This window comes from Chiloscyllium punctatum, chromosome 3 (genome assembly GCF_047496795.1).
Source record: "Chiloscyllium punctatum isolate Juve2018m chromosome 3, sChiPun1.3, whole genome shotgun sequence".
NCBI lineage: Eukaryota > Metazoa > Chordata > Chondrichthyes > Orectolobiformes > Hemiscylliidae > Chiloscyllium > Chiloscyllium punctatum.
The window spans coordinates 106,681,475-106,703,061 of record NC_092741.1 but is presented as its reverse complement, the minus strand read 5'-3'; the positions used below and the strand labels follow the sequence as shown (position 1 = coordinate 106,703,061).

At 41.6% G+C, this 21,587-nt stretch overlaps 1 protein-coding gene across 1 annotated transcript in view; it reads right to left on the bottom strand.

The window, feature by feature from the left end:
* Positions 1-21,587, bottom strand: part of col9a1b (collagen, type IX, alpha 1b) — a 154,887-nt gene that overhangs the window by 105,758 nt on the left and 27,542 nt on the right. The window contains exons 8-12 of the mRNA XM_072558078.1: positions 20,520-20,573; positions 12,157-12,210; positions 2,941-2,985; positions 2,798-2,854; positions 2,631-2,684 (exon numbers count right to left, since the gene is read on the bottom strand). Of these exons, the coding sequence (XP_072414179.1) occupies positions 2,631-2,684; positions 2,798-2,854; positions 2,941-2,985; positions 12,157-12,210; positions 20,520-20,573 (264 nt within the window). The remainder of the gene's footprint in view (positions 1-2,630; positions 2,685-2,797; positions 2,855-2,940; positions 2,986-12,156; positions 12,211-20,519; positions 20,574-21,587) is intronic.

The following is a 21,587-nucleotide window of genomic DNA, read 5'->3' as shown; positions in this document are numbered from 1 at the left end:
GGCCACCTAGGACTCTTTCATCGTCACTTCCTAACCTCTGACAATTTAAGAAATACTCTACACATCTTTTCCTCCAACCAAAGTGGACAACCTCATATTTTTCACATTATATTCCATCTGTCATGTACTTGCTGAATGACCAAGCTTGTCCAAATACCCCTAAAAATCTTTTATATCTTTCTCACAACACACTTTCTTACATAGCTTTGTCAATCCATAAATTTGTATATTACATTTGGTACCCACATCCAAATCATTGATCTATATTGTGAAAAGCAGGGGTCCAAGTACTGATCCTGGTCATACCCCATTAGTCATATCCTGCCAATGTGACAATAATACATTTATTGCCCATTTATTGCTGAATTGCCCCACAGTGTTTAGGGATATGCAGGCTTGGTGGATAAGCCATGGAAATGCAGGGTGATAGGAATAGGGTTGGGAGGTGGGTCTAGGTGGGATGCTCTTTGGAAGATCAGTGTGAACTCAATGGGCCAAGTGGCCTGCTTCCCCACTGTAGGGATTCTATGATTCCTTTTCTGTTTCCTGTTTATTAGAATTACTTTATCCATCACCTCCCTTCCGATGCGCTTTACTTTTGCTCACCATCCTCCTGTGGGAAAATTTATCAAGATTTCTGAAAATTCAAATATGCTACATTCATTGTCTACTCTTCATCAATTTTGTTAGTAACTTCCCAAAAAAAAGCTACTAGTTTATTAAAATGGTTTTCTATTTGGGAATCCAATGTTCAATATACCCTATTAGATCACTGTTACCCAAGTGTCCATTTGTTACATACTTTGTGATAGATTCTTCTCTCTGACTGATGCAAGGCTGATGGGTCTGTAATTCCCTGTTTTCTCTCTTGCTTCTTTTTTAACTAGTGTGGTAACATGAGCAAGCTTCCAATCTGTAGGAGTCACTCCAGAATCAATGGAATTTTGGAAAATCTCCTCAGACAGCACATTCAAAACTCTTGGGTGTAAGCTATCTTGTCCCAGGGACTTATTAACTTTCAGCTGTCCTGTAAATCTTCTTTCCAATGCTAATTTCCTTCAATAATGCATTATAGAGTCATAGAGATCAGCACAGCAAAAAGCCTGCAGCCATCAAGTCTGCATCAGTCAAAAACAACTACCTAATTATTCTAATCTCATTTTCCAGCACTTGGCCCAAACCTAATCAACCTCATAAATAATCTCTCCATACCTGGAATTAGCCAAATGAACTATCTTTGGACTTCTTCCAATGCCAGTAAATCTTTCCTTAAATACATAGTCCAAAACTGCTCAAAGTTTTTCATCTGTGGTCTGACCAGTGCTTTGTAAAGCAAAATCACTCTTCTTGTATTTGCCATTCCCTGGAGATAAAGGTCAACATTCTATTTGCTTTCCCTATTACCTACTGAACTTCAATGCTTTATTTGTGTGATCATGGATGTGAACTCCAAATCCTTCTGTTCTGTAGCTTTCAACAATCTCCTCCATTGAAATAACACCCAGCTCTCTCTAAAGAACATAACTTCACATTTTCCAACATTATATTCCATCTGCCAAGTTTCTGTCCACTCACTTTAAGTTTCTTATAATTCTATGCAGATTTTTTAAATCATCCTCACCAAGTGCCTACCCACCTATTTTTGTATTATCCACAAGGCTAGCTATAGTACATTCATTATCCTCATTTTGAGGGAAAAAGAAATACTTCAAGGATATCCTCAAACAATCTCAAACAAAATACAATATCCCACTAACTCATGGGAACCTCTTTCCCGAGGCCACCAAACTGGAAAAGAAGCATCCATGAAGGAATTGATAAACTTGAGTGTCTCTGACAGCCCCCAGGTGTACACCCAGTGCAAACAGCAGAAAGACCATGTGGAATATGAGCATCCCTCCCACCCAACTCCTCAAACACTGCCTTCCCCAACCTATGGAGATCCAGCTTTAGATTGTTTAGTCATCTCAAGATTCACAACATCAGAGTGGAATAAATTATCCTCAATCTAGAGGGATTGACGAAAAAGAGAAGATAGCTTTACTTATCACTAAAGTGATTTCATCTATAACCATTCAGCAACTCCTTGGTTTGAGCTTCCTGTCTGTAAACCATCCCAATCTAACACCATGGAAAATGGAGTACATAAAAAGATTAAAGGATAGAAACTCACAACATAAATGCTATGCAAGCATTTCAGAAATCAAATACAAATTTATTAAGGCATGACATAGCAATACTAAACAAACCATCTTCATCTCATCCAGGACTGACAAATCTTACAATTAATCAAGAGAAGATTTGATGCTTGACTCATGCCAGTGTAATGTCATTTTTAAAATCAAAGAACTGCAGATGCTAGAAATCAGGAACAAAAACAGAAATTTTGAAAAAACTCTGCAAGTCTAGCAGCATCTGTGAAAACAAAGTATGGTTAATGTTTCAGGTCTATAACCCTTCTTCAGACTGAGTTTTTCCAGTAATTTCTATTGTTGTTATGTAATGTTAATATGAAAGTTGGACTTTAAGTTATTGTAATAGATTTACCACTGTGATTGAAACAAACAGAAGGAACTACAGTTAATTTGTACAGGCTTATGGCAAAACCAGCAAGCAACACTTTCTCCTACCTTGTGTCCTTGTTTGCCTGGTTCACCAGCCTCTCCTTTCACACCTTTATGCCCCTAAATATCAAGAGGCAAATGAATTAGAGAAAAATATTCATTAAAGTCAAATCCAATGATTTGTGATACCCGACCTACAGATTTCTGTTATGATAAACTAACTGGACCCTTACCTTCATTCCTGGAAGTCCAGCATAGCCCTGTAGCCCTGGGGGGCATGCATTGGGACACTAAAAAGGAACAGATACTTCATTTAAATTAATTTCCTGGAAAATATCAGATTGAGTAACATGCATTAAAAGTTCTGAAATCTTACCAGTGACTCGTCACTGCTTTCAGCATGTACCAGTGCTGGAAGTCCCTGCAGAATGAGGAAGACAGACATTTTATGAACCAAGTTGATGGGCAAAAAAACCAGAAGCAACATAATAAAAAAATGCATGTCAGCACAGAGTCGTTACAGGTGCTCCGGTTTCCTCCCACAGTCAAAAGATGAGAAGGTCAGGTGAATTGGCCATGCTAAATTGCCATGCTAAATAGTATTAGGTGCATTAGTAAGAGGGAAATGGGTCTGGGTGAGTTACTCTTTGGAGGAACGGTGTTGACTTATAGAGTCATAGAGTCACAGAGATGTACAGCATGGAAACAGACCCTTCGGTCCAACCTGTCCATGCCAACCAGATATCCCAACCCAATCTAGTCCCACCTGCCAGCACTCGGCCCATATCCCTCCAAACCCTTCCTATTCATTTACCCATCCAAATGCCTCTTAAATGTTGCAATTGTACCAGCCTCCATCACATCCACTGGCAGCTCATTCCATATACGTACCACCCTCTGCGTGAAAAAGTTGCCCCTTAGGTCTCTTTGAAATCTTTCCCCTCTCACCCTAAACCTATGCCCTCTAGTTCTGGACTCCCCGAATGCAGGGAAAAGACTTTGTCTATTTATCCTATCCATCCTATAATTTTGTAAACCTCTATAAGGTCACCCCTCAGCCTCCGACGCTGCAGGGAAAATAGCCCCAGCCTGTTCAGCCTCTCCCTGTAGCTCAGATCCTCCATCCCTGGCAGCATCCTTGTAAATCTTTTCTGAAACCTTTCAAGTTTCACAACATCTTTCCGATAGGAAGGAGACCAGAATTGCTTACAATATTCCAACAGTGGCCTAACCAATGTCATGTACAGCTGCAACATGACCTCCCAACTCCTGTACTCAATACTCTGACCAATAAAGGAAAGCATACCAAACACCGTCTTCGCTATCCTATCTACCTGCGACTCCACTTTCAAGGAGCTATGAACCTGCACTCCAAGGTCTCTTTGTTCAGCAACACTCCCTAGGACCTTACCATTAAGTGTATAAGTCCTGCTAAGATTTGCTTTCCCAAAATGCAGCACCTCGCATTTATCTGAATTAAACTCCGTCTGCCACTTCTCAGCCCATTGGCCCATCTGGTCCAGATCCTGTTGTAATCTGAGGTAACCTTCTTCGCTGTCCACTACACCTCCAATTCTGGTGTCATCTGCAAACTTACTAACTGTACCTCTTATGCTCACATCCAAATCATTTATGTAAATGTCAAAAAGTAGAGGATCCAGCACCGATCCTTGTGGCACTCCACTGGCCTCCAGTCTGAAAAACAACCCTGCACCACCACCTCTGTCTTCTTCCTTTGAGCCAGTTCTGTATCCAAGTGGCTAGTTCTCCCTGTATTCCATGAGATCTAACCTTGCTAATCAGTCTCCCATGGGGAAGTTTGTCGAACGCCTTACTGAAGTCCATATAGATCACATCTACTGCTCTGCCCTCATCAATCTTCTTTGTTACTTCTTCAAAAAACTCAATCAAGTTTGTGAGACATGATTTCCCACACACAAAGCTATGTTGACTATCCCGAATCAGTCCTTGCTTTTCAAAATACATGTACATCCTGTTCCTCAGGATTCCCTCCAACAACTTGCCCACCACTGAGGTCAGGCTCACCAGTCTATAGTTCCCTGGCTTATCTTTACTACCCTTCTTAAACAGTGGCACCACGTTTGCCAACTTCCAGTCTTCCAGCACCTCACCTGTGACTATCGATGATACAAATATCTCAGCAAGAGGCCCAGCAATCACTTCTCTAGTTTCCCACAGAGTTCTCGGGTACACCTGATCAGATCCTAGGGATTTATCCACCTTTAACCGTTTCAAGGCATCCAGCACTTCCTCCTCTGTAATCTGGACATTTTGCAAGATGTCACCATCTATTTCCCTACAGTCTTTATCTTCCATATCCTTTTGCACAGTAAATACTGATGCAAAATATTCATTTAGTATCTCCCCCATTTTCTGTGGCTCCACACAAAGGCCATCTTGTTGATCTTTGAGGGGCCCTATTCTCTCTCTAGTTACCCTTTTCTCCTTAATGTATTTGTAAAAACCCTTTGAATTCTCCTTAATTGTATTTGCCAATGCTATATCATGTCCCCATTTTGCCCTCCTGATTTCCCTCTTAAGTATACTCCTACCTTCTTTATACTCATCTAAGTATTCACTCGCTCTATCCTGTCTATACCTGACTTGTTGGGCTGAAGGGCCTGTTTCCACACTCTAGGGAATATAATCTAATCTAATCTAAAAGACACGATCTCAAACATAACAACATAGAATCGGGGAGAGATCATTCAGCCTCTTGAGTCTGTTCGGGCCTTTAGGGACAGCTTGGCTAATTTGTCGCCGAACTCTTATGTAGCCACCTTTGCTCTATATCTATCTGAATACTTTTGGTTCACAACAATCTACCAATGTCAGATTTCAAATTAACAATCGATGAATTACTTTTGCAGAAAGGTTTTCGATGTCTACTACCCTTTGTGTGCAGAAACATTTCCAAAATTAACTTCTGATTTATTTATTTCTCATTTATGCATCATACCCCACCACAGTCATAGGCTCTTCAAGCAGCAGGAATAAGCTCTCCCTCTCAGATCCCCTTAATGTCTCAAAAAAATTCAACAAATCACTCAACCTTCCAAAAGATAACCTCAGACTGTGCAATCTCTCCTTGTAATTTAACCCTTGAAGGTCAGGCATTATCCTGATCAATCTACATTATATTAATTAGCTCCAGAACGAATATATATTTCCTGAAAGTAGGTACCCTGCTCACAGTTGTCAAAAGGAGTGAAGGAAACCGATTCAGTCATGAAAGAGCAGAGGATTGGAACTAATTTCAAACAGCTGTTGAGCTTAATGGCCTCATTGCATACTGCACCACCTAATGATTCTATTGTTATGCTACCTTCAGCAGATAAAAGCATCATTTTGTTTAGTACAGAGAATTATAATCCCAAATCTGACCACTAAATGTATATCTAGCTGGCTGCAGGGGTCCAATTAGTTCAGTTGCCTGGATGGCTGGTTTGCAATGCAAAGTGATGCCAACATCATGGGTTTAATTCCCACACTGGCTGAGGTTACCATGAAGGACTCCTCTTCTCAGCTCTCTCCTCACCTGAGACATGGTCACCCTCAGGTTAAATCACCATCTATCATCTCTCTCCAATGAGAGAGCATTCCAATGATCTGGTAAGACGATGGTGACTTTACCTTTTAATCTTTACTTTTATAGTAGACACAGGTGAGATTCAGGGGACTTACTAAGGAAAGAAAGCCACAAGATTCCATGTTTTGAATAAGCAATGGCAAACTTTACACTGTTAGAACAGTAATACAAACATCAGCACATGTTAAACTTCGTTCCAAATAATGAACATGGGTAATAGGCTGTGATTGAACACCCCACAGAGCACAACAAAAACCTAATGTGAATAAAATCAATTAGCTCAGTGCTTAGCACTGCTGCCTCACAAAGCCAGGGATCTAGGACTGATTCCAATCTCGGGCGACTGTCTGTGTGAACTTTGCACATTCTCCCCATGTCTACGTGGGTTTCCTGCTAGTGCTCCGGTTTCCTCCCACAGTCCAACAATGTGCAGGTTAGGTGGATTGACCATGCTAAATTACTGTAATGTCCAGGATGTGCAGGCTAGGTGGATCAGGGTGGGATGCTCTTCAGAGGGTTGGTGTGGACTTGATGGGTGGAATGGCCTGCTTCCACATTGTAAGGATTCTATGATCCTGTACACATTGACTACCATGTGTGAATTACAATAGTGACTGCACCTTACAATCATTCCATAGCAAATGTTTTGGAGATGTTTTTGGATGTATCAAGGCACCTAAAGAATGTGAATATTTCTTATTTTTCATCAAGGGTTTGATATTCCTTTCATAAGGTTTTCAAAATTACTCTGTCAAAAATAAAGGCCAGTCTTCTAATAGCAATTGTCTTCTTCCCTCTCGAACTAATATGCAGTTTCATCAGCATTTACAGTGTTTTATAAAGGGATAAACAATGACAGGTTTTCTATCACAATTCAAATTAATGTCGATTTAAAAAAAATTATTTTTAGTCATTTGGTAGTACACAACTTGAGTACTGCCGAGAAAAAGACACATTTACACAAAGCTTTTCAATGTACACTCATCAGAACATTTCACAAGAATAACAATTTAAGGGGAAATTGATGAATAAACTGTTTAGGAGAAGAGTGCTAATTGGTGGGCAAGTGAATACTGATTGGTAGAGGCATTGCAATTGATAATATACCAGTTAATGACATAGAGAATCATAGAGAAGTACAGAAAAAGTGCTTCGGCCTATCCTGTCCAGGCCAGTAAAAAGCAACCATCTAACTATTCTCATCCCATTTTCCAGTACTTACCCAATACCCTTGTATGACTTGGCATCATGAGTGTACATTTAAGTACTTTTTAAATGTTATGACGGCTTCTGCCTCTACAGTCCTTACAGGCAATGAGTTCCAGATTCCCACCACTCTCTTGGTGACAAGATTTTTCCTCACATCTCCTCTAAATTTTCTGCCCTTTACCTTAAATCTATACTCACTGGACATTGAGAGCTCCAAAGGGAAATGTTCCTTTCTGTCTACCCTAGCTATGCCCTTCACAATTTTATACATTTGAATTAGGTCGCCTCTTCTCTGCTCTAAAGAAAACAATTCCAGTCCGTCCATCCAATCTTCACAACTGAAACTTTCCAGCTCAGGCAATATCCTGGTAAATGTCATCTGCACCCTATCCAGTGTCACCATATCTCTCCTATAATGTGGATTCCAGAACTGCACACAATAATCTAGCTGTGACCTAATCAATATTTTGTACAGTTCCAGCATAAACTCCTTTCTTTTCACATCTTTGTCTCAAGTAATAAAGGCAAGTATTCCTAATGCCTTCTTAAACACTTTATGTACCTGTCTGATAGCTTATGGACTGGTATACATGCACACCAAGGTCCTTTTGATCCTCAGAGATTCTAAGAGCACTATTGTTCATCCAGTACTCCCTTGTTTTATGTGTCCAGTCCAAGTGCATCACCTCACATTTACCTTGATTGAATTCCATTTGCCACTGATCAGCCCTTCAGATGAGCTCATCTATATCCTCTTGCAATCTAAGCTATCCTCTTCACTATTTACCACTCCACCAATTTTTGTCATGTCTATGAACTCATTGATCGACCCTGTACATTCAAATCTAATTTATACAAGCCAGAAAGATTTAAGGGCCCCATAGTGACCCCTGTGGGACACCAACGACACAGATGGCCAGTCAGAAAAACATCCCTCAATCATCACCTTCTGCTTAATGCCACTCAGCCAAATGTGGATCAAATTTCCCAAATTTTCTTGAATCCCATGGGCTCATGCAGGAGCTCATCCAGAGCCTTGCTGAAGTCCAAGTAGACTACACCAAAAGCATGCCCTCATTCATCTACACACTTGGTCACCCCTTTGAAAAATTCAGTCAAGTCGGCCAGATATGGCCTCTCTTTAACAAAGCCACACTGACTGTTTGTTGACTAATCCCTGCCTCTCCAAATGTACATTAATTCTGTCTCTCCGAATTGCTTCTCATAGTATCCCACCACCCAAGTTAGACTAGTTTTGCTCTCTTCTTGAATATTGGTAGACATTGGCTTTCCTCCAGTCTTTCAGCATCTCACCTGTGGCCAGAAAGGAATTGAAAATTCTGCAAGGACCCTTGTTATTTCCTCCCTTGCCTCACTCAACAACTTGGGATATATTTCATCTGGTCCGAGATGAAATTTAAGCCTACCAGATCAGTCAGAACCTCTTCTATCTTTGCTCATTTATTTAATTGTATCATAGACTTCTCCCTGATTTTCATACCCACAGCAACCTTCTCACTAGTGAACACTGGCCCAACTTAAAACCCTACCTATGTCATCTGGCTCAGTGTACAATTACCAGTGTTGTCCTTAATAAGCCCTCTTTCCCTTGTTAACATTTTACTCTTAATGTACTTGTAGAATAACTTAAGGTTTTCCTTTTTTTTTAAACACACTAGAATCCTTTCATGTTCCCTTTTACCTCTTCTAATCTGCCTTTTCATTTCCCTCTTGCACATTCTGTATTCCTCTAGAGCTTCATTTTAGGATACTTTCAGTGTCTGCCATATCCCTTAATAACCAGGATTCACACGATTTAATGATCACACCCTTCCTCTTTGTTGGAATATGTTGACCTGTAATCTCCATATTTCCTTCTTGAAGGTATCTACAATCTGGGACAGATTTATGTGTAAGTTTCTGCTCCCAGTCCACTCTGCCCAAATCATTTCTAATCCTATTCACATCACACTTCCCCTAGTTGAGAACTTTAATTCCAGGCCTATCCTTGACCTTTTCTATAACAATCTTGAATATAAAGGAGTTATGATCGCTATCTATAAAATGCTCCCTACTGATACTGCAATGACTTGCCCAGCTTTGTTATCTAAACTCCAGGACTTTTATATATTGTTTAAAAAGCTGTCCTGAATGCATTTTAAAATTCTGTTCCCTCCAAACCATTCACATTATGACCACCCCAGCTAATGTTGGGCAAGTTGAATTTCTCCAATATCACTACCTGATTACTTTCACACTTCCCTGAAATTTGCTTACATATCTGCTCTTATACTTCTCTGAGACTGTCAGGAATTCTGTAGTACACTTCCGGAAAGTGATTGCTCTTTTTATGTTCTAACTATATGGATAGAAGCTCATTTCAGGAGCTTTCTAAAAAAGTTATCCCATCTTACTGCTGTAATTGATTCCCTAAATAGAATTGTGACATCTCCTCCTGCTTTATCTCTTCCCTGTCTCACCCGAAAACCCAGCATCCTTGAATATTGAGTTGCAAAGCCCATCCCCCCCCACAACCATGTCTCAGTAATAGCAGTAACATCATACCCACACTTGTTTGTCAGACTCCTAGCATTAAAATAAATACCATCCAATCTTGTCAAACTTTCTTGTGCTCTAACTGGTTGATAATGTCTGTGCCTTCATGACTCCCATATTATCATTTGTAATTTTGGCCATTTGTCTTCCTCTGCTGAATATTCTGTCTGGATGCCAACACTCTGCCAAGTTAATTTCAACCCTCCCCAACACCAGTAGATCTCCCCATAAGCATACTGGTCCCAGTTTGGTTCACATGCAACCTGTCCACCTTGTATAGGTCCCATAGCCTATGAAAATGGTCCCAATATACCAGACATCTATGTCATTCCCTCCTGCACAATCTTTCCAGCCTATCATTCATATGAACTAACCTCCTATATCTATATTCACTCACACATGGCACTGAAGTAATCCAGAGATTATTATCTTTTAGTTCTTGTCAATTAATCAACTTCTAGCTCCCTAAATTCTGCTCTCAGGACCTCATCAATCTTTCTACCTATGTCATTGGTACCAATATGTAACAAAGTTTCTGTCTGTTTAGCCTCCCCCTTCACGGCCATTCAGTGACATTTCTGATAGTGACACCATGGTGGCAACATATCGTCCCAGAGTGTGTTTTGTGGCTGTAGAAACGCCTGTCTGTTCCTCTCACAGTTAAATCCCCTGCTGCTCTTTTACTTCACCTCTTCTATTGCAGTCCCACCAATGGTGTCACTGCTTTCCCCTACACAGTTAGCTGCCAGGCTTTGTTTAACTTTTACACCAGGCAGGTTGATTGTGATTGATCAAGGCATCACCCTATTAAGTGAAACAGCATAGTACAAATATTGGTTTACTCATTTAATTGATGCTTTTGTGAATAGTCCTAACAAATACAAGACAAAAAGCTTCAACCACATGTCTTTTTTTGTCACAATACCCAATTTCATTTTTATTGGCCCAGATTTTATATGAACAATGACAACAAGTGCTCAGCAGTCACCATTAATGCAGGGGAGAGGAACCTGCAGACTTCCCCAGTGCCTAAGCATTGCAGTGCATATATTCACAATGCTCCAGAAGCTCTGCAGTTATCAGTGCATAAAATAGGAATTTGGCAGTAGCAAGAATTTGGTCTGACTGCCAACTAATAACTCATTATTCTGACTAAAAAGGGTGGGCATTTCAAAATATATGAACCTGTTATTTTTCATAAATACCTTATGAGGACTTACACCAGAAAGAACTTTCAAAGTGTCTGGAGACTGAAGAAGATGTTCAAATCTCATATTCAATTGATCTTTTTTTAAAAAAAACGTTAACGGTTGAGGATTCTCTAGCTTTTTTTAAAGAGTTGATCCAAATTGGTTTTTAAAAATATTTATCTGGCTTAAAATATTACTATGTAAATTATTTTAATATGATTGATCAACCATTTTGGATATAACAATACATATCACGTTTTAAAATGACTTACCTGTGGTCCTAAACTGGATTAATTTGGCATCTATTAAAATGATTATGATCAAAAATATCTCATCGTTCAAAGAAAAGATATAACTTCATGATTTATGTCAAACCTATCTAATATGTTGGTTTATTGGCTTTTTAAGGTGACAGATTTGTTTTGTTTTGTAGATGATGTTTTGTTTTGGCAGATTGCATAGCAATGGATTCTAGTCACTGCCCCAAGTGGCCACTTCTTTCCACCAGCACTAGGGTGGGCTGCAGGGTTGTGATGGGAAGGACGTTCCTTCCTCAGAGCTGAAATTCTCACCCACACATCAATCATCTTAAGTAACTTCATTGGTTAAAATTCCTATTCCTGATGAAGGGCTTTTGCCTGAAAGGTCGGTTTTCCTGCTCTTCTGATGCTGCCTGACCTGCTGTGCTTTTCCAGCATCACTCTAATCTAGACTTAGGTAACTTCATAGTTTGGTCTGAGATCAGCAGCAAGTGCCCTCATTGATTTCAAAATCTGGGCCATCAATAAACTCATCAATATCTATATTTTGGCCATCGATAAGTCCATACGGTCTCCATGACTGCTCATTCCAGATGAAACAAATCCCAAATATGCTAGATGATGCACAATCGAATTACTGTGGTTCAGTGGATTATCTATTATTTAGATTTACAGATAAAAGTCGGCACTAACTTGTTAACAAACTGGAGCACAGTCACCAATTAATACATGGAAACGACACCTGGTGAACATGATGAATCACTCACCTTGGGTCCAGGTGGGCCTGGTGGTCCAGACAGTCCTGGAGGTCCTCGATCACCCTGGGATTAGAACATAAGAACATAAGGACTAGGAGCAGGAGTAGGCCATCTGGCCCTTAAAGCCTGCTCTGCCACTCAATAAGATCATAGCTAACCTTTTCGTGTATTCAGCTTCACTTACCCGCATTTTCACCATATCCCTTAATTCCTTTATTTTTCAAAAGAGTATCTACTTTAGCTTTGAACGCAATTACTGAAGTAGCGTCAACTACTTCCCTGGGCAAGGAACTCCATAGATTTACAACCCTGAAGCACACCACTAGTCACTGGTTGCCAGCCAGAATAGCACATATTTAACCCCACCCTTTGCTTTATGTCAGTCAACCAAACCTCTACCATGCTAATACTCTATCCCTAACACCATGCATCCTAATCTTGCACAGCAATCTCATGTGTGGCACCTTGTCAAAGTCCTTTTGGAAATCTAGGTACACCACATCTATGGGGTCCCCATTGTCCTTGCTTGAAATGTCTTCATAGAATTCCAAAGGATATGAGAAGCATGACCTGCCCTTCATGAACCCATGCTGCATTTGTACAATGAGATAATTTCTTCCGAGATGGGCTGCTATTTCTTCCTTGATAATAGGCTCAAGCATCTTCCTCACTAAAGAGGTTAAGCTCACTGCTCTATAATTCTTCATCTTTTGTCTACTTACCTTTTTAAACAGTGGCGTCACATCTGCTATTTTCCAATCTGCTGGGACTGCCCCAGAGTCCATCAAATTTTGGAAAATTACCGCCATCTCTTTTAGTACCCTGGGATGCATTCCATCAAGGCCAGGAGCCTTATCTATCCTTAGCTCCGTTAGAACACCCAACACTAGCTCTATTAATGATTGTTTCCAGGCCCTCACCTACCTCCGTCTCTTCGTCACTTACTGGCATGTTATTAGTATCCTCCACTGTGAAGACTGATACAAAGTACCTGTTCAATGCCTCAGCTATTTCATCATATCCCATAACCAACTACCCCTTCTCATTCTCTAAAGGACCAACATTTACTTTAGCCACTCTTCTTCATTTTATATATTTATAGAAACTTTTACTATCTGTCTTTATATCCTGTGCTAGTTTTTTCTCATACACTATTTTACTTTTCTTTATAGCTCTTTTCATGGCTTTCTGTTGACCTTTAAAGTTTTCCTAATCTGCTAGATTCCTGCTGTTTTTAGCCACTTTATATACCTTCTCTTTCAATTTGATAGCCTGCCTTATTTCCTTAGACACCCATGGCAGATTACCCCTCCTCGTACCCCTTCCTTCTCACCGGAATATATTTTTGCTGAGCCCTTTGAAAATTTTCTTTGAAGGTCCTTCAACCATATTGTGACCACTCCTTCCAAGAGGATCCCTGACTATGAGGTCATTAATTATTCCTGTCTCATTACATAGGACCAGATCTGGGATAACTTGCTCCCTCATCAGTTCCATTACGTGCTGCTCAAGCAAACTATCACAGATACATTCAAGGAACTCCTCCTCAAGGATACCCTGACCTAGCTGGTTCGACCAATCTACATGCAGGTTAAAATCCCCCATGATAATAGCTGTACCATTTTGGCAGGCACTAGTTATTTCCTTGTTTATTGCCTGCCCGATTGAAAATAAACTGCAGGTCATTATAGAAACATCTGTCACATATCAATCAGAACCTAGGGAAAAATCCCATCCATTGGCCAGTGAAATACTCTTGATTCTTGAGTCAACTCAAAATACCAAGGTGCTTCTTAAAAGGATGGCAAATTTCGGGAGACTGTTTATAACGTTGGTTTGTTTGGGGTATTCCAGTGTGTAATTAAGGAATGACAGAGGCATAGAACATAGAACATAGAACAATACAGCACAGAACAGGCCTTTCGGCCCACGATGTTGTGCCAAACATTTGTCCTAGCTTAAGCACCCATCCATGTACCTATCCAATTGCCGCTTAAAGGTAATCCCAAAGGCAGCGCATTCCATGCCCCACCACTCTCTGGGTAAAGAACCTACCCCTGACATCCCCCCCCATACCTTCCACCCTTCACCTTAAATTTATGTCCCCTTGTAACACTCTGTTGTACCCGGGGAAAAAGTCTCTGACTGTCCACTCTATCTATTCCCCTGATCATCTTATAAACCTCTATCAAATCACCCTTCATCCTTCGCCATTCCAATGAGAAAAGGCCTAGCACTCTCAACCTATCCTCGTACAACCTACTCTCCATTCCAGGCAACATCCTGGTAAATCTTCTCTGCATCCTCTCCAAAGCTTCCACATCTTTCCTAAAGTGAGGCGACCAGAACTGCACACAGTACTCCAAATGTGGCCTAACCAAGCTCCTGTACAGCTGCAACATCACCTCACGACTCTTGAATTCAATCCATCTGCTAATGAACGCTAATACACCACAGGCCTTCTTACAAGCCCTATCCACCTGAGTGGCAACTTTCAAAGATCTTTGAACATAGACCCCAAGATCCCTCTGCTCCTCCACATTACTAAGAACCCTACCGTTAACCCTGTATTCCACATTCTTATTTGTCCTTCCAAAATGGACAACCTCACACTTGACAGGGTTGAACTCCATCTGCCACTCCTCAACCCAGCTCTGCATCATATCTTAGTCCCTTTGCAGCCGACAACAGCAATCCTCATTATCCACAACTTCACCAATCTTCGTATCGTCCGCAAATTTACTGACCCACCCTTCGACTCCCTCTTCCAAGTCATTAATAAAAATTACAAACAGCAGAGGACCCAGAACTGATCCCTGCGGAACTCCACTTGTAACTGGGCTCCAGGCTGAATATTTACCATCTACCGCCACTCTCTGACTTCGACCAGTTAACCAGTTTTCTATCCCATTGGCCAAATTTCCCTCTATCTCATGCCTCCTGACTTTCCGCATAAGCCTACCATGGGGAACCTTATTAAATGCCTTACTAAAATCCATGTATACTACATCTACTGCTCTACCCTCATCCACATGCTTGGTCACCTCCTCAAAGAATTCAATAAAACTTCTAAGGCAAGACCTACCCCTCACAAATCCATGCTGGCTGTCCCTAATCAAGCAGTGTCTTTCCAGATACTCATAAATCCTATCACTCAATACCCTTTCAATTACTTTGCCTGCCACTGAAGTAAGACTAACTGGCCTGTAATTCCTGGGGTTATCTCTATTCCCTTTTTTGAACAGGGGCACAACATTCGCCACTCTCCAGTCCCCTGGTATCACTCCCGCTGACAGTGAAGACGAAAAGATCATTGCCAACGGCTCTGCAATTTCCTCTCTTGCTTCCCACATAATCCTAGGATATATCCCGTCAGGCCTGGGGGATTTATCTATCCTCAAGTTTTTCAAAATGCCCAACACATCTTCCTTCCTAACAAGTATCTCTTCTAGCTTACCAGTCCGTTTCACACTCTCCTCTTCAACAATGCGGTCCCTCTCATTTGTAAATACTGAAGAAAAGTACTCATTCAAGACCTCTCCTATCTCTTCATCATCAGAAATCCCACCTTCCTGACTAAGATATGCATCCTCACTGAAATCAGCCATCAGCTACAACCAGAATTGCACACTCAGAGTAGGACAAGGACAGTATTTCCACAGAAAGCTAAATACTGGAAATCACAATGGGTCAGGCAGCATCCGTGGAGAGATGGCAAGGTAGCATTTCGAGTCTAGATGACTCTCCATCAGAGCTGATGTGTCGAGGGGGCAGCATATGCAACTGGAGAGGGGGGTGGATTGCTGGGAGAGAAAGGGTGTTGGTAATGCAGAATAAGTGACCAAAATGTGACAATGGTAGAACAATGGTGTGCCAAGCATCCAAACTGTAAAGAATGGATGGTCCCACTGAACTGGGGGAAAGGGAGAGAGGACATGGTGACAGAGAATGTACTAAGTAAAGCTAAAAGGAAAGGAAGAAATGGGACTGAGTTCACAATCTGAAGGTGTTGAACTCAATAGTAAGTCCAGGAGGTTGTAAACTGCCCAGTTTGGAGATGAGATGTTGTTCCTCCAGTTTGCTCTGTGGTTCACTGGAGCATTGCAGCTTGCCAAGAACGGACAAGTGGTCATGAGAGCAGGATGCTGTGTTAAAATGCAAGTCGGAATCAGGCCTGCACACGGATTGAAGGTGTTCTGCAAAGTGGTCACCCATTCTGCATTTGCTTCTCCAATGTAGAGTAGGCCACATTGGGGAATGCTATCAACTAGGAAGTACAGGTGAAATGCTGCTTCACCTGGAAAGACTGTTTAGGCCCTTGGATCGTGAGCAGAGAAGAGGTGAAGGGGCAGATGTTATACCTTTTGTGGTTACATGGGAAGGTGCTGTGGGAAGAAGGTCGTTGTGAGGGTGAGTATGACTCTAAACCTTTATGAATCGGGGTCTTATCAGGCTGAAGCCAAAGATATAGGCCAACATCTCGAAATCTGCCATACATCATGGTAAAAGGAGGGTAACATAGGATCCCCTTTCAGACAGATTTCACTTAAGTCCATTCCCACCTGCCAAGGACAAGCAGGTGGTCCATACTTGAGGGTTTGGCAAGATTAATAGACTTCCTCATAATTCAGAACGACCTTGGTTACACACACACACATTGTATTGCAGGCATCAAATACCAACTAGGCCTTACGCAGTGAGTCAATGTGATTCCTTTCCTGGATCATCCAGCTGGTGTCTGACCATAGGCAGAAAATCATCCAGGTCTATGTCCAGGAGCTTGGCCTCTATAATGTTGCCCACATTTGGCCGCAGCTCTATTTGACGACCATGGGCAGCTAAAAACACACACACACACACACACACACACACACACAGTGGAATTGCAGCTGGCTGCAATAAGGAGGAAGAGGTACAAGCCAATGAAACAGCAATAGTGAAGAGAATGAGGCACTTTTGTGTGCAATTTCACCTGTAATTCATACTACATCCTTCCTCGTTGCTGCAATACTATGGATAATCTCACAGTGCAATACAATCAGGACAAAGACAGCAGCGGTTCCAGACTTCACTCCACTACCAATGGTAGCTAAGGACGGGTAACAAAGGTGGTCTCCTCAACACCATCTACATTGCCTGGGCTGATCAAGAAACAAAATGAAGGTTGTACAATGGTAAATGGCCATGAACAGATGGAAATTTGGAGACAATGGGTAAAGTGAATATTGTCATCATGTAATAACTGTGTAACAGCAAATGAGAAACCACAATCTCCCCTGTTTCTGTGTTGGGAAAATTAACAGGACAATGCACTTGGCAACAAAGGAGAGCAGATGGGGCCTCGAGACCCCAGTAACTTTCACAAAAGGGCTACGATAGCTTGTCTAGAACTTAGACAGGTCATTTTACACATTTTATAGGAGTAGGTCCAGTCAAGGATAGTAGTGGGAAGTTGTGTGTGGAGGCTGAAGAGATTGGGGAGATACTGAATGAATACTTTTCGTCAGTATTCACTCAGGAACAGGACATTGTTGCCGATGTGAATACTGAGTCACAATTAATTAGAATGGACGGCTTTGAGATATGTAGGGAAGAGGTGTTGGAAATTCTGGAAAGGGTGAAAATAGATAAGTCCCCTGGGCCTGATGGCATTTATCCCAGGATTCTCTGGGAAGCAAGGGAGGAGATTGCAGAGCCATTGGCCTTGATTTTTATGTCCTCGTTGTCTACAGGAATAGTGCCAGAAGACTGGAGGATAGCAAATGTGGTTCCCTTGTTCAAGAAGGGGAGTAGGGATAACCCTAGTAACTATAGGCCGGAGAGTCTCACTTCTGTTGTGGGCAAAGTCTTAGAGAGAATTGTAAGGGATAGGATTTATGAACATCTGGATAGGAATAATGTGATCAGGGATAGTCAGCATGGTTTTGTGAAGGGCAGGTCGTGTCTCACAAACCTTATTGAATTCTTCGAGAAGGTGACTAAAGAGGTGGACGAGGGGAAAGCAGTAGATGTGGTGTATATGGATTTTAGTAAGGCGTTTGATAAGGTTCCCCATGGTAGGCTACTGCAAAAAATACGGAGGTATGGCATTGAGGGTGAGTTGGAGGTTTGGATTAGGAATTGGCTGGCTGGAAGAAGACAGAGGGTAGTAGTTGGAGTGCAGTTACTAGCGGTGTTCCACAAGGATCTGTTTTGGGACCATTGCTGTTTGTCATTTTTATAAATGACCTGGAGGAGGGGCTAGAAGGTTGGGTGAGCAAGTTTGCGGATGATACAAAAGTCAGAGGAGTTGTTGACAGTGACGAAGGATGTGTCAGGTTACAGCGGGATATAGATAAGCTGCAGAGCTGGGCAGAAAGGTGGCAAATGGAGTTCAATGTAGGTAAGTGTGAAGTGATTCACTTTGGTAAGAGTAACAAAAAGATGGGGTACTGGGCTAATGGTCGGATACTTGGTAGTGTGGATGAGCAGACAGATCTTGGTGTCCATGTACACAGATCTCTGAAAGTTGCCACCCAGGTAAATAGTGCGGTGAAGAAGGCATATGGTGTACTGGCTTTTATTGGTAGAGGAATTGAGTTCCGGAGTCCTGAGGTCATGTTACAGTTGTATAAGACTCTGGTGTGGCCGCATCTGGAGTATTGTGTGCAGTTTTGGTCGCCATACTATAGGAAGGATGTGGAGGCACTGGAATGGGTGCAGAGGAGGTTTACCAGGATGTTGCCTGGTATGGTAGGAAGATCGTATGAGGAAAGGCTGAGGCACTTGGGGTTGTTTTCATTGGGGAAAAGAAGGTTTAGGGGTGACTTGATAGAGGTGTACAAGATGATTAGGGGTTTAGATAGGGTTGACCATGAGAACCTTTTTCCACGTATGAAGTCAGCTATTACGAGGGGGCATAGCTTTAAATTAAGGGATGGTAGGTATAGGACAGATGTTCGGGGTAGATTCTTTACTCAGCGAGTCGTGAGTTCATGGAATGCCCTACCAGTAGCAGTGGTGGACTTTCCCTCTTTATGGGCATTTAAACGGGCATTGGATAGGCATATGGAGGATAGTGGGTTAGTGTAGGTTAGGTGGGCTTGGATCAGCGCAACATCGAGGGCCAAAGGGCCTGTACTGCGCTGTATTGTTCTACGTTCTATGTTCTATGACTAAACAACTTATTAACATAAGACCATAAGATACAGGAGCAGAATTAGGTCATTTGATCCAGAGTCTGCTCCATCAATTGATTATGGCTGGTATGTTTTTCAACCCATTCTGTGCCTTCTCCCCATAATCCTTGATCCCTTTACTAATCATGAACATATCTACCTTTGCGTCAAATCCATTCAATGACTCAGACTCCATAGCTTTGTTCAGCAATGTGTTCCATAGGTTCACCACCCTCTGGCAGAAGAAATTCCTCCTCATCTCAGTTCAAAAGGGTTGATCTTTACTCTAAGGTTGTGGTCTCAGATCTTAGTCACTCTTACAATGGAAATACCTTCTCCAAATCAACTCTATGTGGGCCTCTCAGCATTTGGTAAGTTTCAATCAGATGCCTCCTCGTCTTTCTAAATTCCATCGCAAACAGACCCAGCATCCTCAATTGCTCCTCATGTGACAAGCCCTTCATCCCCAGGATCAATGCTGTAAACCCCTCTAGACCCTCTCCAATATCAGAACATTCTTGTTGAAATTCAAAACCCAAAACTACACACATTATTCCAAATGTGGTTTGACCAGAGCTTTTTACAGACTTAGAAGTATATCTCTGCTCTTATATTCTCAGCCTCTTGAAATGAATGCACATTTTGCATTTGTCTTCCTAACTGCCAAATGAATCTTCATGTAAACTTCAAGAGAATGCTAAATCTTTTCCCTCATAATTTTCTTACTCTCAAACATGTTCCCTCTCATTCTCTTCTGTTATAAGGAAAACAACTCCTGTCTGTCCAATCTTTCTTCATAACAGAAGCTCTTCACCTCTCCTAAATCCCTTTGTGCTTCAGATTTCCAAAGCCATTCCCTCTTTAAAAAATAATCTATGCCTTTACTGTCCCTACCAAAAAGCATAACCACACACTTTCCTGCATTGTGTTCCATCTGCCACTTCTTTGCCCTCTCTCCTAGTTTGTCCAAGTCCTTCTACTGCCTCAGCATTACTTAGCCCTCCACCTATCTGTGTCATGTGGAAACTTAGCAATAATGCCCTTAGTTCCTTCATCCACTGTAACAGTCACCCTGTACATTCACATGTGCACAAGTAATCATGTTCCCTCTGTTCTTACCGGATTTGCTATATTGTTTGAAATATAATGGTCAGAAGAAGGGTTTGTAAAACTGCAAATACAAAGTGGCAAGATGATAAAAGGGTGAATACTTACGGGAGGTCCAACACGGCCAAGTTCACCTGGAAGTCCAGATGGACCAGGAGGTCCCTGTGACAAAGCAACACAGATTCAGCAAAATGCTTTCTGCCCATTGGGCAAAGTATTAAAGGTAGAATAAACCAGTCAAAATTCACAAAGCTCATGCAGTGGGGTCACATTGCATTAACAGCAAAGCTACCCTTGCTCCTCTTCTTCTGTAGGGCCTTGCAACCAACAGATCACGGGCTTGTTGATTCCTAAATTCTGTTCACTGAAGCCAATGGCCAAATATGGTCCACCCCACAATCTTTGAATATCCCAATGACTCAACCTCAAGGAATTCCATTATTCACTACCATCTGAGAGAACAAATTCCTTCTCATCACTGATTTAAATGAGTGACCCCTTAATACAGTCATCGAGTTATGGAGAACTACAGCATTGGAAAAGACATCAGTAGTAGTTGAAAACAATCACCTCACTTTTCTAGGCCCATTTCCCAAAACTTGACCAATAGCCTTATGTGTCTTGGCATCACAAATGCACATCTAAAAATTTCTTAAATGCTCTGAGGAATTCTGCCTGTACCACCTTTACAGGCAGTGAGTTCCAGATTCCCATCACCCTCTGTGTGACAAGATTTTCCCTCATATCACCTCTAAACCTTCTGCTTCTATACCTTTCGCTCTATACCCACCGGTCATTGATCCCTCCTTCAAGAGGAAACGTTTCTTCCTGGCTACCCAATCTTTTCCCTCATAATTTTATAACTCTCAATCATGTCCCCTCTCAATCTCTTCTGATGTACAGAAAACAACTTTAGTCTATCCAATCTTTCCTCATAACAGAAGCTCTCCAGCCCAGACAACATCCTGGTAAATCTGTGCACTCTCCTCTATCACATTCCTCCTATAATGTGGATTCTTGAACTGGACACAATACCCTACCTATGTCCTAACCAACATTTTGTGCAGTTCCAACATAATCTCCCTACTCTTTAATTCTATGCCTCGACTAATAAAGGAAAATATAGCACAAGCTTTTTAACCACTTTATCCACCTGTCCTGATATCTCAAGGGACC